The sequence below is a fragment of the Ranitomeya variabilis genome, chromosome 5 (genome assembly GCF_051348905.1).
Source record: "Ranitomeya variabilis isolate aRanVar5 chromosome 5, aRanVar5.hap1, whole genome shotgun sequence".
In the NCBI taxonomy this organism is placed as follows: Eukaryota; Metazoa; Chordata; class Amphibia; order Anura; family Dendrobatidae; genus Ranitomeya; species Ranitomeya variabilis.
This window is the reverse complement of record NC_135236.1, coordinates 659,836,217-659,852,806: the sequence shown is the minus strand read 5'-3', so window position 1 is coordinate 659,852,806 and position 16,590 is coordinate 659,836,217. Positions and strand designations below refer to the sequence as shown.

Genomic DNA, 16,590 nt, shown 5'->3' with positions numbered 1-16,590 from the left:
TGATCGCATCCACACGAACATGGTATCATTAAAAACGTCAGCTCGGCACGCAAAAAATAAGCCGTCACCCAACCCGAGCTCATGAAAAATGGTGACGCTACAGGTATCGGAAAATGATGATTTTTTTTCTTTTTTAACAAACTTTTTATTTAAATGAGAGAAATCCAATCTAGACATGTTTGGTATCTATGAACTCGTAATGACCTGGAGAGTCATAATGGCCGGTCAGTTTTACAAATTAGTGAACATGGTAAAAAAAAACCCAACAAAACAGTTGTGGGACTGCACTTTTTTTGAAATTTCACCGCACTTGGAATTTTTTTCCCCGTTTTCGAGTGGAACTGGGGGAACTCCAGTCTGCCATCTGGTGGCCGACAATGTGCTAGCACCTATACATCAAAGAGAAAGCTTGAGATCAAGCTATAGTCTAGGCCCAACGTCCTCCAGAGCCCCTCTAAGGTCTGATGTCCCCTAACAAAACATGGAATCCATTATTAGGAGTCAAGTCTAAGGCAATATTGGACCTTTAAGGGGTTATCCACCATTCCAATACCCTAGTGGGTAAATAGTGAGTGTCCTCTCGTTGGGATCCGGCTGGAGGTCAGTTCTAATGATCCTCTCTGGAGGACACGTCCTGTCCAGCATTAGAGAGACAGCCCAACTGATCTGGATAGATGCCGTGTAATACATCTTTTCACCTGTGGTGGCGCTGCAGGGAAACTGAACACTTACCGCCAGGTTTCCCTGCAGATCACAGCTGATTGCATCGCGCAGGACTTTAAAAAAAAAAAAAAAAGGTATTTTTGCACAAAGTGTAAAAAGAGCAAAGCAAAAAAACAAATCACCCATCCAAGATAAAGTGGACAGAATTATTAATATTTTATTATGTACACGCACAATCGACAATCCTTACAAATTCGGTAACGTGCTCCTAGAAGTTCACAGGGGTGGCCGGCTTGGCCACATCCAGATCAGCTTCCAGCCAGCGATATCTACGGTGACGACGAAGGACCTCGATGGCTTTCTGCTCCAAGGGGGTCGGAACGAGGCCGAGGTCTTCCAGGCCGGGGAGATCGGGATATTTCTTGTCTGTAATGTGGAACTGAGAGAAGAAACCAGGAAGATTTGTGTTACCTATGGCCCCATGTTATACCGCAGTTGCAAAACTTCAGTTCCCAAAAGGTATGCTGGGAGTTGTAGTTTCATAACAGCTCGACATGCAAAAGACTGGAGAGCAGTGAGAAAGACAAAACGAGAAGGAAAGACGGAACACAACCCAGCGGGTTTTACAGGACTGAGACTGAGGATGGGATTTTATCATACCGCACCCATAGGCTGCGGAGAGAAGGAGAAAATCTGCAGCGGAAAACCGCAGTATGTCAGTTTACGTCAGATTTCATTCTTTGCAACGTAAAGGGGGGAAAATTTGTGGGAAATCCCATGTACAATTGACATCTAGTGTGGACTGAGGATGGACCCTGAATTTTTCATCAGAAATGTAAAATAAAATAAGAAATACATTTTTTTAAAATATATTTACAGTACAGACCAAAAGCTTGGACACACCTTCTCATTTAAAGATTTTTCTGTGTTTTCATGACTACGAAAATTGTACATTCACACTGAAGGCATCAAAACTTAATTTCAGTTGTTTCACACTTTTGAGTTATGTCTTATATTCTAGGTTCTTCAAAGTAGCCACCTTTTGCTTTGATGACTGCTTTGCACACTCTTGGCATTCTATTGATGAGCTTCAAGACGTAGTCACCGGGAATGGTCTTCCAACAATCTTGAAGGAGTTCCCAGAGATGCTCAGCACTTGTTGGCCCTGTTCCTTCACTCTGCGATCCAGCTCACCCCAAACCATCTCTATTGGGTTCAGGTCTGGTGACTGTGGAGGCCAGGTCATCTGGCGTAGCATCCCATCACTCTCCTTCTTGGTCAAATAGCCCTTACACAGCCTGGAGGTGTTTGGGGTCATTGTCCTGTTGAAAAGTAAATGATGGTCCAACTAAACGCAAACCGGATGGAATAGCATGCCGCTGCAAGATGCTGCGGTAGCCATGCTGGTTCAATATGCCTTCAATTTTGAATAAATCCCCAACAGTGTCACCAGCAAAGCCCCCCCCACACCATCACACCTCCTCCTCCATGCTTCACGGTGGGAACCAGGCATGTAGAGTCCATCCGTTCACCTTTTCTGCGTCGCACAAAGACACGGTGGTTGGAAGCAAAGATCTCAAATTTGGACTCATCAGACCAAAGCGCAGATTTCCACTGGTCTCATGTCCATTCCTTGTGTTCTTTAGCCCAAACAAGTCTCTTCTGCTTGTTGCCTGTCCTTAGCAGTGGTTTCCTAGCAGCTATTTTACCATGAAGGCCTGCTGCACAAAGTCTCCTCTTAACAGTTGTTGTAGAGATGTGTCTGTTGCTAGAACTCTGTGTGGCTTTGACCTGGTCACTAATCTGAGCTGCTGTTAACCTGCGATTTCTGAGGCTAGTGACTCGGATAAACTTATCCTCAGAAGCAGAGGTGACTCTTGGTCTTCCTTTCCTGGGGCTTTCCTCATGTGAGCCAGTTTCTTTGTAGCGCTTGATGGTTATTGCCACTGCACTTGGGGACACTTTCAAAGTTTTCCCAATTTTTAGGACTGACTGACCTTCATTTCTTAAAGTAATGATGGCCACTCATTTTTCTTTACTTAGAATTTGTATTATGGCAAGAAAAAAGCAGCTAACAGTTTATTCAGTAGGACTATGAGCTGTGTATCCACCAGACTTCTGCTCAACACAACTGATGGTCCCAACCCCATTTATAAGGCAAAAAATCCCACTTATTACACCTGATAGGGCACACCTGTGTAGTGAAAACCATTCCCGGTGACTACCTCTTGAAGCTCATCAAGAGAATGCCAAGAGTGTGCAAAGCAGGCATCAAAGCAAAAGGTGGCTACTTTGAAGAACCTAGAATATAAGACATAATTTCAGTTGTTTCACACTTTTTTGTTAAGTATATAATTCCACATGTGTTAATTCATAGTTTTGATGCCTTCAGTGTGAATGTACAATTTTCATAGTCATGAAAATACAGAAAAATCCTTAAATGAGAAGGTGTGTCCAAACTTTTGGTCTGTACTGTGTGTATATATATCTATTTTTTAATTAAAATCAAAATTTAAAGAAAAAATGGTTTAATTAAAAAGAAAATTAATTAAAACAATGCAGACAAAAAAAAAAACGCTGCTACCAACCCAAACTGAACTTAGCCTGAAACTATACATATGATATAAAAATGACAAAGAATGAATGAATACATTTCAAAAGTGTTGCGTCGGACCGTCGCCACCAAAAAACGTTGCATGTAACGTTTTTTGGTGCGTTGTCTGCAGCATTTCCGACCGCGCATGTGCGGCCGGAACTCCGCCCCCGACTCCCCGCACCTCACAATGGGGCAGCAGATGCGTTGAAAAACAGCATCCGCTGCCCCCGTTGTGCGGCGCTTCCACATTATGCATCGGTGCGCCGCAACGTCGCATTGTGACGTGCAGTGCACGACGCTAATGTGAAAATAGCCTTATGGCGGGTGTATTTTCTCATCAATATTAAAGTCGCAGGTTTCGCCCCATCTGGGGGTCTTGTGACCTGATCATTAAACCTCATAGGCATATATCAAGCTGTTAGCATAGGTGATGAGATCGGGATCTGCAATCATTACACAGGCAAGTGACATTTAACCACCACATAGGCAAGACTGGGGTAACTGAGGCGAGGAGACCTCTGGTGGTTTAAGGGAATCTCTCACAAGGTTTTTGCTATGTAATCTGAGAGCAGCACAGTCTAGTGGTTGAGACCCTGATTCCAGTGATGTGTCACATACTAGGCTGTGTTTCACTATTTCAATACAATCAGTGTTTTATCAGCAGGAGATTATAACTACAGGACTTGGTGTCTTGTGCCTCTAAGTCCAATCATGTCCCCAGCACTGATTTGCAACTGTTAGTATACAGTGTACACAGAGAGCTGCCAATCATTGGTGTGGGTGGGATTGCACACAGCTCAGAATTGCAAACTCCACAGGCCGAGGACTCCACAGGCCGAGGACTCCACAGGCCGAGGACTCCACAGGCCGAGGACTCCACAGGCCGAGGGTTATAAACTAAGTGGTACATCACTGGAATCAGGGTCTCTGCCTCTACATCATGCTGCTCTCAGATTACATAGCAAAAACTTCCAGATTCTAAGTGATTCACGCCGTTCTTGTACAACTAATTCTCTCTCCTCAATGTGTCTACCGTTATGCGACACGCAGACCGTACTCACCCGATCCACTTTGTCGCGGCTCGTCCACTTGTCAAATGGGTTCAACTCAAAGAACTTTCCAATCAGACTACAAATAGGAAACAGGATCGTTAGAGAGAAATCTCATGGTTCAATGCACGATCTGCGTGGACTGAAGCGGGCAACGACTGAAATCCCTACTGTTCATTACTGACCCAATCGTGACACTCGGGTCAAACTATAGAGAACCTGTGAGCTCTTCTAACATGGCTGCAACACCCTGCGCCGCCCAGATGTCTTTTTTTGCTTCATACACTTCCAGGAGGAATATTAGAGGAAAAGCACAGATATTTTTATAGGATCAGTGCATATACTAGGGATATTGATGACCTATACAAACAGTTCTGGACAACCCCTTTAAGTCCATTAATAAAGGCAGGTACTTACTGATAGATGGGGCGAGGCATCGGGTATTGCAGCAAAGGTCTATGAGCAACGGCGAAGATGTATTTCACCAAGTCCTGAAGAAGATACCGATGGGGTCTAAAAGCGAAATAAATGTAGAATAAAAACAAAAACAATATTAGCGCTCAGCAGGATAGAGCCACGTTCCGACAGACAGGTTTCCTGGTGCCATTCCGACTCTTCAGATTACGGTAAGTTGGTAGAATGGGCAAGATAAGGACGGCACGGTGTGACCCTTCACATGGGCGTAACAGGTCACCCTGTATCTCGTCCCCCCCTATAGGAAGCACTGAATGATACAGAATTAAAGGGGCTGTCTAGAAATAAAAGAGCACGGCTGCACACGTGTGGCGCTGTTTCCAAAAGAAAATAGACCTCTAAACAGGCTGCATCTTACCCGGCTAAAGCGTATGTCTTTCCTGCAGAGTCGGGGTCTTTGATGATATTGACGATGGCCTTGGCGACGTCCACGACCTGCGTATAGAGGAGCGGAATTATACAGGAGCCGTCTGCCGGCGACCTACAGGACCCCGCCGTATCCCACCACTACTCACGTAAATCGGCTGCTTCACTGTCTTCTGACCGAGGGATATTAGCGGCACGCCGCCGAACCGCCGCATGTCTGCAGAGGGGGGGGAAGAAAGAAAAATACCATAGACATAATGAGAACAAGTGGCGGCAGCGCCCAGGTCCTCTGTTCTTACCCCTGGCGGTGAAGCGGACCACCAGACCCCCTTTTCTATTCTAGACTATCAAAAGTATTAACCCCCCTCCTGTATCCAAGACCTCCCTACGTACTGCACCAGAGCAGTGTGATGCTCCCCATCCCCCTTTGAGACCCTCAAAGTAGACATACAGCCAGAAGCAATCCCTTAGACCACCATGGAAGGGGTCAGTAGCCTAGTGGTGGAGTGAACGAGCCACATACAGGCCCACCGAGCCATCTGGACATAGAAATGTGTGTAGTTTCAGTGTCGTAGAGAAGTGGAGAGGAACATGGAGCTGGGTAAGGATTATGCTGCAGGGAGTAGCAGTCTCTGGGTGCCCGATCTGCCTTATAGAGACCCCTATAGATGTCATTTTAGCCCCCTGAGATGGTGACTCCTAAGAGATCTTACTTGCATAATAATTGAGGAATTGGTCTTCCCGGCCGTACATCTCCGCAGGCTTCAGGATGATGGCGTCAGGATAGGCTTCTCTCACGGCTTCCTCCCCCACCGCCTAATGTCAAAGCAAAGAAAGGCTATATTAATGGTGGGGGCCACTAATCGATGCAAAGGAGGGCCACTGTGGCTGAAGGTACCACGAATCTCTGTACAATACAGGCTATCAGGTGCGGTGCAAGGAAAACCTGTAGAGGGGATGTAATACCACGCCGGCGCCACGGCTGCTTCACTGTCAGGGTTGTTGCTGGGAGTCAGAGATCTCAGACCCCAATTTATCATCTGTCAATCGAGCAACTAAAGATAAAACATTATTCTTCATGCACCATATTCAAACACGAGGCGCAAGAAAAAAATCTCTGGAAGTTGACAAAATTATTATTTTTTTTTAAAAACTACAATACTTTATTAATTTATTCAAGACATAAAAAAATGTTCAGGAGTATAATAAATACTGGAAAAACAGAGGCTGAAAGAAGGATCACTAATAGCATATATGGCAAACAAGTTCAAATATCAATTTCTATGAAGAGGTAAGTTCCGGACTGGACCAAGGGAACCCAGTGGACGTAGTGTATATGGACTTTTCAAAAGCTTTTGATACGGTGCCACACAAAAGGTTGTTACATAAAATGAGAATAATGGGGATAGGGGAAAATATGTGTAAGTGGGTTAAGAGCTGGCTCAGGGATAGGAAACAAAGGGTGGTTATTAATGGAGCACACTCGGACTGGGTCACGGTTAGCAGTGGGGTACCACAGGGGTCAGTATTGGGCCCTCTTCTTTTTAACATATTTATTAATGACCTTGTAGGGGGCATTCAGAGTAGAATTTCAATATTTGCAGATGACACTAAACTCTGCAGGGTAATCAATCCAGGGGAGGACAATTTTATATTACAGGATGATTTATGTAAACTAGAAGCTTGGGCTGATAAATGGCAAATGAGCTTTAATGGGGATAAATGTAAGGTCATGCACTTGGGTAGAAGTAATAAGATGTATAACTATGTGCTTAATTCTAAAACTCTGGGCAAAACCGTCATGAAAAAGACCTGGGTGTATGGGTGGATGACAAACTCATATTCAGTGGCCAGTGTCAGGCAGCTGCTACAAAGGCAAATAGAATAATGGGATGCATTAAAAGAGGCATAGATGCTCATGAGGAGAACATAATTTTACCTCTATACAAGTCACTAGTGCGACCACACTTAGAATACTGTGCACAGTTCTGGTCTCCGGTGTATAAGAAAGACATAGCTGAACTGGAGCGGGTGCAGAGAAGAGCAACCAAGGTTATTAGAGGACGGGGGGTCTGCAATACCAAGATAGGTTATTACACTTGGGGCTATTTAGTTTGGAAAAACGAAGACTAAGAGGTGATCTTATGTTAATGTATAAATATATGAGGGGACAGTACAAAGACCTTTCTGATGATCTTTTTAATCATAGACCGGTGACAGGGACAAGGGGGCATCCTCTACGTCTGGAGGAAAGAAGGTTTAAGCATAATAACAGACGCGGATTCTTTACTGTAAGAGCAGTGAGACTATGGAACTCTCTGCCGTATGATGTTGTAATGAGTGAGTCATTACTTAAATTTAAGAGGGGACTGGATGCCTTTCTGGAAAAGTATAATGTTACAGGGTATATACACTAGATTCCTTGATAAGGCGTTGATCCAGGGAACTAGTCTGATTGCCGTATGTGGGGTCGGGAAGGAATTTTTTTCCCCAATGTGAAGCTTACTATTTGCCACATGGGTTTTTTTTTTGCCTTCCTCTGGATCAACATGTTAGGGCATGTTAGGTTAGGCTATGGGTTTAACTAGATGGACTTAAAGTCTTCCTTCACCCTTAATAACTATGTAACTATGTTAAAGCATAACACCAAATGGCAACCAATTAATAAATGGCAAATTATATTAATAAATTAAATACTCGTATCAAAATATTAATTAAAGTGCATAGTGCCAAGAAATTGTTTGTAGTATAATTATTACATTAATGCCATTAATATCACAATTGGCCACTAGGTGGTGCTGTGACTCAACAAAAGAGCAAAAAAAAATGAATGTATATAATGCCAATATCTAGCCAAACACATCCATTCCAGCGTTTTAAGTACAAATCTATATGTGAATGTTTAAACTATGCATATATTATAAGGTGCAGTGTCCAGTCCAAATAAATACATGTTGCTGTTTATAAATCAAACCAGATTGTGTCCTGCAAAGTTGGAAATACAAGTGGCTGACATGATTAATGAATGGAATTTTTAAACACCGCAAATAATTACCTGTAAGAATCAAAGTCCGCAGATGATCAGTGTGCTGGTCTTACACCCGGCATTCCCTCACTGATCAACTACTCAAAAAAGCCGGACAGAACAGCTCAGTACGCCGTGTAGTGGCCGTTCTCAGGTACTGCGGCTCAGGTCCCATATACTTCTATAGGAGCTGAGCTGCAGTAACTGAGAATGGCCGCCGTCTGTCTCCATTTACATCCAATCACAGCCAGAGTTGATCACTAGGGGGTGATGGGTGTCAGACTACCAGTGATTATACGTCATCACAGTCCAGGACAATTCCTTTAAGAATTGATCCAGCAAGACAAGTTCTAGGGTGTTTTTTTAAAGGGGTTCTCCAGAATTTAAAAAAACAATGGCTGCTTTCTTCCCAGAATCACCTCGGTGTACAGTCTGTGTGTGTTAATGCATTCACTTCAATGAGCTGAGCTGCAATACCTGGCATAACCAGTGGACAGGGGTGGTGCTGTTTTAGGAAGATGGCCGTCATGTGTTTCTAATCCTACACATATCCTCTAACACTCCTGTGCATTCCTATCTTACACGGATGGCTTCCAATCACCTTGTTCCTCAGTAACTTTGAGGGGCTTTTTATGTCGGCGTTAAGGTGGGACATGTGGATGAACTTCTCCACCCCGGCTTCTCGAGCCAACGACGCAATGTCCCTGGGGATATTCACAAACACATCCTGGAAGCTGAAATTCCTAAATAGAAGGAAAAACACAAGCCATTATTAAGAATCCAAAAATTATTAAGAATCAATTATTTTTCCCCATTTTGTAACTGATTTCAATTTTCAAGTGTTTTTTTTGGTACATGGCACTTGCCAGATCCTACAAAAAAAGCTTAAGGAAAAAAACAACAAAAAAACATCATAAAGCATGATGCTTATTGATGTTAAAGGAAATATGTCACCACTTAATCTGATAGCATCATGATGTAGGGACAGAGACCCCGATTCCAGCGATGTAACACTTACTGGGCTGCTTGCTGCGGTTTTGATAAAATAATAGTTTTATACGCAGGAGATCATCACTAGAGGACTAGTAAAACTGCTGCCTGGTAGTCCAGCCACACCCACACACACTGATTGGTCGCTTCATGCTCACACTGTGCCAATCAGTGGTGTGGGCGGAATTACACATAGCTCAGTATTCCGAGATTTGCTACATCTGCAGCAGATAAAACTGGGATTTTATCAAAACTGCAGCAAGCAGCCGTGTAAGTGATACATCGCTGGAATCGGGGTCTCTGCCCCTACATCATGCTGCTCTCAGATGGTGAAGCAAAATCCGAGCGCCCCATATATGAATCAATGGAATAATCTTTTACCTCGTCTCCCATTCCTTCCCCACAAGGTTGATCACCACGTCGGAGTTCTGCAGCGCCTGCCTGGTGGAGTCTCTGTCCCTCGGGTCCCATTCCTGAAACAATCATTTGTGAGGAACCGTCAATAACTTTTCTGATCCAAGTCAACTTTTACATAAAACTCACTGCGCTGCTGCTTCTGTAATCACAATAGAGATCCAATATGTGGTTTTATTCTCGACGCGTTTCGAAAGTTATTAAACGTCTTCCTCCGGAGAACAGCAACTAAGCGCTGTCCGACAACACCCATCCATGAAGATAATAACCCTTTATGAAAAGCGAATTCAGACCCTTACCATGAATGTTAACTGTCCCAGATCTCCCATAGGTCGGAGATACATGATGTCATACTGGTCACATCGGTACGGGATGACCACCTGAGAGCCAATACGTCCTGAAATATAGAATAAAAGAAAGTGCTGGAAGTGATGGCAGAAGAGGAGTGACAGGAGGGTGGAGGTTTATGGAGCCTAGCTATGGTTGTTGTAGTAAGGTTGTCAAATATGGACAGTAAAAGGTGATAGAAGGGAAATAATGGTGGTAGAATTGGGTTGGTAGTGGAAGTATAGTATCGTGATAGCAGTAGAGGTGTAAAAGGAAGGTAGTAAGGTGGTGGTAGAAGCATAGTAGTAGTAGAAAGGTAGTAATAATGTGGTAGTGTGATTGTAGAAGGGTAGTAGTAGAGAGAGTAATAATGTAGTAGTGTAATAGCAGACAGGTAGCAGTAGTGGAGAGGTGGTAATGTGGTAGTGTGATTGTAGAAGGGTAGAAGTAGTAGTAGTGAGAGAGTAATAGCCGAGAGGTAGTAATAATGTGGTAGTGTGATAGCAGAAGGGTAGTAGTAGAGGTAGTAATAATGTGGTAGTGTGATAGCAGAAGGGTAGTAGTAGAGGTAGTAATAATGTGGTAGTGTGATAGCAGAAGGGTAGTAGTAGAGAGGTAGTAATAATGTGGTAGTGTGATTGTAGAAGGGTAGTAGTAGAGAGAGTAATAATGTAGTAGTGTAATAGCAGACAGGTAGCAGTAGTGGAGAGGTGGTAATGTGGTAGTGTGATTGTAGAAGGGTAGAAGTAGTAGTAGTGAGAGAGTAATAGCCGAGAGGTAGTAATAATGTGGTAGTGTGATAGCAGAAGGGTAGTAGTAGAGGTTGTAATAATGTGGTAGTGTGATAGCAGAAGGGTAGTAGTAGAGGTAGTAATAATGTGGTAGTGTGATAGCAGAAGGGTAGTAGTAGAGGTAGTAATAATGTGGTAGTGTGATTGTAGAAGGGTAGTAGTAGTAGTAGAGAGGTAGTAATAATGTGGTATTGTGATTGTAGAAGGGTAGTACTAGTAGTAGTAGTAGAGAGGTAATAATAATGTGGTAGTGTGATTGTAGAAGGGTAGTAGTAGTAGTAGTAGTAGTAGAGAGGTAGTAATAATGTGGTAGTGTGATTGTAGAAGGGTAGTACTAGTAGTAGTAGTAGAGAGGTAATAATAATGTGGTAGTGTGATTGTAGAAGGGTAGTACTAGTAGTAGTAGTAGAGAGGTAATAATAATGTGGTAGTGTGATTGTAGAAGGGTAGTACTAGTAGTAGTAGTAGAGAGGTAATAATAATGTGGTAGTGTGATTGTAGAAGGGTAGTACTAGTAGTAGTAGTAGAGAGGTAATAATAATGTGGTAGTGTGATTGTAGAAGGGTAGTAGTAGTAGTAGAGAGGTAGTAATAATGTGGTAGTGTGATTGTAGAAGGGTAGTAGTAGTGGAGAGGCAGTAATGTGGTAGTAGTAGTACTAATAGTAGTAGTAGTGAGATAGTAATAGCCGAGAGGTAGTAATGTGGTAGTGTGATAGTAGACGGATAATAGTAGCAGTAGATAGTAATAATGTGGTAGTGTGATAGTAAAAGGGTAGCAAAGTGAAGGTAGTATTGGAATGATTATAGGGAGGTAGAAGTAGGAGGATGGTAGAGTGGTAGTAGGGAGGTAGAAGAGTAGCATGGTGGTGCAATTATTAGGGTTGTAGAATTGTGGGAAGATGGTGGTAGTAGAGTAGTACGATGGTGGTAGTAGTAGAGTGGTAGTTACACGGTTGTAATGAGCTCAGTAGACGGATGGCACAGTGGTGGGATAGAACACATGTAGTAAGGTGGCGGCATTAGTAGGACAGCAGTAGTATGTAGTAGCAGCATGGTGGCAGTAGTAGCAGCATGGTGGCAGTAGAGGTAGAAGGGCTATTAAAAATTAATTAAATCAAATGATCACCAATAATAAGTGATCACTGAAGCTTCGCTTCCTCCATCATGTTTATTAGTAGTTGGAAACATGACTACTTTTGGGTTGGCCGTCTATCTAGCAGGAGCCGGTCGTGTGTGCGGCGGTCACGCTCAACCGTGGACATGACGTACAGGTGGCTCAGTGAGCATTATATAGTAAATAACAGACCCAGTGATCACCACATATCATCCTCTCCATCCCATGTCCCGACACAGCAGACCTCCTGAGTCTAACCAGGCCCGGATCTTCCAGTGACTAATGTCACCGGAAGGGGCCATTTCCCCTGCAATTATGGAAGACTCAAGTTACAGGGAAAAAGGATAAACCCCCATTGCACAAGATCACTAACGTTGGTAATTTAGGATGGAAGCACTCTGCTCATAAAGGGTTAACAGATCCTGTACAAGATTACTTATACCTTACAGCCAGATATCATCCCCAGCAAGGAAGGGGGGGGGGGGGGGGTTTCAGGTGGGTAAGTCAGGACACCTAGGGGGCAGGAGATCATCTCGCACTATGACACATACCTAGCCTATTGACAACATATCGTCCCAGGAACCCTGTAGCTCCAAACACTGTGGCCACCACTCCACTGACGGCAGAGCGGCCCGGCTTCCCATGGGGGATAACAGAGTGATGGACGCCCCTCTGCTGCAGGACCACGGGAACACAGGCGGCCAGCGAAGAGATCTGCGGACCTAGGGGACAAAACATGGAGACCAGACATCAGTACAGGATATGTAATACATGTACACAGGGACTGCACCAGCAGAATAGTGAGTGCAGCTCTGGGGTATAATACAGGATGTAACTCAGGATCAGTAATGTAATGTATGTACACAGTGACTGCACCAGCAGAATAGTGAGTGCAGCTCTGGGGTATAATACAGGATGTAACTCAGGATCAGTAATGTAATGTATGTACACAGTGACTGCACCAGCAGAATAGTGAGTGCAGCTCTGGGGTATAATACAGGATGTAACTCAGGATCAGTAATGTAATGTATGTACACAGTGACTGCACCAGCAGAATAGTGAGTGCAGCTCTGGAGAATAATACAGGATGTAACTCAGGATCAGTAATGTAATGTATGTACACAGTGACTGCACCAGCAGAATAGTGAGTGCAGCTCTGGGGTATAATACAGGATGTAACTCAGGATCAGTAATGTAATGTATGTACACAGTGACTGCACCAGCAGAATAGTGAGTGCAGCTCTGGAGTATAATACAGGATGTAACTCAGAATCAGTAATGTAATGTATGTACACAGTGACTGTACCAGCAGAATAATGAGTGCAGCTCTGGGGTATAATACAGGATGTAACTCAGGATCAGTAATGTAATGTATTTACACAGTGACTGCACCAGCAGAATAGTGAGTGCAGCTCTGGGGCATAATACAGGATGTGACTCCGGATCAGTAATGTAATGTATGTACACAGTGACTGCACCAGCAGAATAGTGAGTGCAGCTCTGGAGTATAATACAGGATGTAACTCAGGATCAGTAATGTATGTACACAGTGACTGCACCAGCAGAATAGTGAGTGCAGCTCTGGAGTATAATACAGGATGTAACTCAGGATCAGTAATGTAATGTATGTACACAGTGACTGTACCAGCAGAATAATGAGTGCAGCTCTGGGGCATAATACAGGATGTAACTCCGGATCAGTAATGTAATGTATGTACACAGTGACTGCACCAGCAGAATAGTGAGTGCAGCTCTGGAGTATAATACAGGATGTAACTCAGGATCAGTAATGTAATGTATGTACACAGTGACTGCACCAGCAGAATAATGAGTGCAGCTCTGGGGTATAATGCAGGAGGTAACTCAGGATCAGTAATGTAATGTAATGTATGTACACAGTGACTGCACCAGCAGAATAGTGAGTGCAGCTCTGGGGTATAATACAGGATGTAACTCAGGATCAGTAATGTATGTACACAGTGACTGCACCAGCAGAATAGTGAGTGCAGCTCTGGGGTATAATACAGGATGTAACAGCAGAATAGTGAGCACAGCTCTGGGATATAATACAGGAATTAACTTTTGTTTTTCTCCCCCACCCCAAGAAACCTAACATGTATTTTTCTCTCTTTATAGCTGTATGACGACTTGTTTTTTTGCAGAACGAGTTGTAATATTTAATTCCACCATTCACTTCCATCAAATGATGTACAGAAAAACAAGAAAAAAGTGTGGCAAAATGGTGAGAAAATAACCTTCCAAGATCAGCATTGTTTTGTTTTTACACATTCATTGTATAAATGACCTGGTAACGTGATCCTCCACATCGGTGCGATTACAGTAAAACCAACCCTTGTATAATTATTATTTCTATTCTTGTTCTAGTTAAAACAACAAAAAAAATTAGCAAAAAAATAAAATTTGCTTTTGTCGCTATTTTCCGCTTGTATCTTTCCGCCGGTGGAGTTGTATGGGGGCCTGTTTTTACTTGCACCATTTTGGGGCACCTACAAGTTTATGACGGTTTCTGATTGAATTTTTTTTATACCAACAAAAAAAAAAAATGTCAATTCTGCCGATCCAATTTACTTTCTCTTTACAACATTTATCAGATTCATTAACTTTAGATTTTGGTAGATGCTGCTTTCACACTTGTGGCAATGCCGGATGTGTGAATTTAAAAAAAAATGTATTTATTTTTTCAACTGGGGAAAAGATAAACAATTTTTATTTATTTTTTAAACCTACGATTGATTGAACGTACAATATACATGAATATCAATTATTACTGTACATAGTGTGAAAAACATTCTCTCATGAAGCCCAATCTGTAGCTTCACAGGAGGAGCAGGATGACAGCCATGGAAGTCTTCAGCAGACCCCAGGCTGCCATCACAACATCGAGGTGGGCGTACAGTCAAGTCCATACGATCCAAAGGGTTAAAGATACCAGACTTTTTTCCCCTTTACACATTACATCAGAGATTAGTTCTTTTTTTTCAAAACAATTTTTATTTTGTTTAATGGTGTTGAAATGAAATAAAACAATAAAACCAGAAACAAAATAAGTAAAAAAAAATATATATATATAAGAATACAATATTAATAATAAAAAAAAAAAAATACAAATAAAATGATAATAAAACCAAAAATAAAATAAGAACTATAAAAATATAATAAAAATAAACTATTACTAATAAAATAAAAATAAAATAAATAAAGCAAAAAAAGAATAATATAGCAAAAATGTAAAAAATATATGCAGTATAAAAAAATTATATATATAAGTATACATATAATTAATTTTTATACTATATATATTTTTGACATTTGTTATATTATTATCATTATTTTATTTGTAATTTTTATGCCACCAATTAACACTGTTAAAACTAAATCCCCCAAAACAAAGGTGGAGTTGCCTTTTATGTTATTGGTTTTTTTTCCACAAAAGTTACAAGTCTCAGAAAATTATGTTTATATACAGTTTTTATTTTATTTAAAGCTGTTAAAATAAATAAAACGATAAATAATGTAAAAAATGCTATAATTGATTAACATATAAAAAAAATCTAGTATTTAAAAAAAAAAACTGCACAAGTTAAATATCGCCGTATTCGTACTGATCCAGAGAATCGTGTTTCACTTTTACACCACAATGAACCCCTGTTAAAATGAAACCCCCCCAAACCAATGGCGGAGTTGCCTTTTATCTTTTTACCAATCCCCCTCAGTTTTCGGTAACACTACAATTTTTGCCAGAATACAACGAGCCGACGTGCGATGGTAAGAAAACGTAAAAAAAACCCCCACAAACATGTGCAAAGGGTTAAACAATTGCTCCAGACTGTGTTATTGGGAACAGCCATCATGGAGATCACAGATCTGTTAGAGGAACTACAAGTCCCAGCAGGTAGTCATCAGTCCCAATGTGGGAGGCAGCAGGTCACGTGACCCAAGAGAGGCCCCTGCTTCATTTTTATTCCGTCACGGAACTGATCTCTCAATTCCCTTTAAATTGGAGAAATGCTGGGACCTGTAGTCCTACACCTAAGAGCGAATGACAGATATAACCCAGGACACGTACAATGCCCGCCATGGCCTCGCCTCCGTCTCCTCACTCTCTGCCCCTACAGTTCCGTTCCTCGGTATGACTTACGTGACATTGCCCGGGCACCGGCCGCCCTGCAGAGGATAATCACCGCCATCTTGACCGAGGTCCCACAAGTCTGCGCGTGCGCGAACTACGGAAGCCGCGATGAACGCGTTCGTGTTTTTGACACAGTACAACATCGCCATCTAGCGGTCACAACGTGCAATGTCACCGCTCCCGGTTAGGTGACTTTTCCTTTTTCCTGCTCTTCTCCATCATTTCTTCCCCCCTAATATCTGATAAATTGCTGGGTAAGGTAAGGTGACATTTTTAACAACTTAATATGATTGATTTTCATTTTTTTCCCCCTAGAACCATAATTTTTTCTTTTTCTGGTCTCATCTTCGTAGGACTTATTTCTTTTTTTTTTTGTCATTTTTGAATGACGTCAATCATTTTACCATATAATGTCCTAGATAAAAAGAAAATAAATCCAAATGTGGTAAAATGGTGAAAATAAAAAAAATTCCCCACAATTTTCCCATTGGTTTTTGGTGTTATTATTTTCACTTATTTTCAGTTTTCCGCGACTTTTAAATTTTTGTCATTTTTCCAGTGACGGCTTTTTCTACGCATGATGAGCTGAAGTTTTGGCTGGTATCATTTTCGGGTTGAAACTTTGTTTCC

General features: G+C 42.1%; 1 protein-coding gene across 1 annotated transcript; it reads right to left on the bottom strand.

Moving 5' to 3' along the window:
• Positions 1 to 855: 855 nt before the first annotated feature.
• NDUFA9 (NADH:ubiquinone oxidoreductase subunit A9) lies at positions 856 to 16,102 on the bottom strand. Its single transcript, XM_077266516.1, has 11 exons — positions 15,970 to 16,102; positions 12,362 to 12,532; positions 9,877 to 9,974; positions 9,545 to 9,636; positions 8,775 to 8,916; positions 5,862 to 5,964; positions 5,298 to 5,365; positions 5,141 to 5,217; positions 4,726 to 4,821; positions 4,321 to 4,387; positions 856 to 1,102 (listed from the first exon to the last, which is right to left on the bottom strand). The coding sequence occupies exons 1-11, from the start codon at positions 16,016 to 16,018 to the stop codon at positions 932 to 934; spliced, it is 1,134 nt and encodes a 377-aa protein (XP_077122631.1). The 5' UTR covers positions 16,019 to 16,102; the 3' UTR covers positions 856 to 931.
• Positions 16,103 to 16,590: the final 488 nt, after the last annotated feature.

What these genes read in the sequence shown, in the direction of transcription:
- NDUFA9 (XM_077266516.1), bottom strand. Translation starts at nt 16,018, where the DNA reads ATGGCGGTGATTATCCTCTGCAGGGCGGCCGGTGCCCGGGCAATGTCA. An exon ending in ATTCCTCAATTATTATGCAA is followed by an intron (nt 5,366 to 5,861) that starts GTAAGATCTCTT and finishes CCCCCTCTGCAG; the next exon opens with ACATGCGGCGGTTCGGCGGC. An exon ending in ATGCCTCGCCCCATCTATCA is followed by an intron (nt 4,388 to 4,725) that starts GTAAGTACCTGC and finishes TCCTATTTGTAG; the next exon opens with TCTGATTGGAAAGTTCTTTG.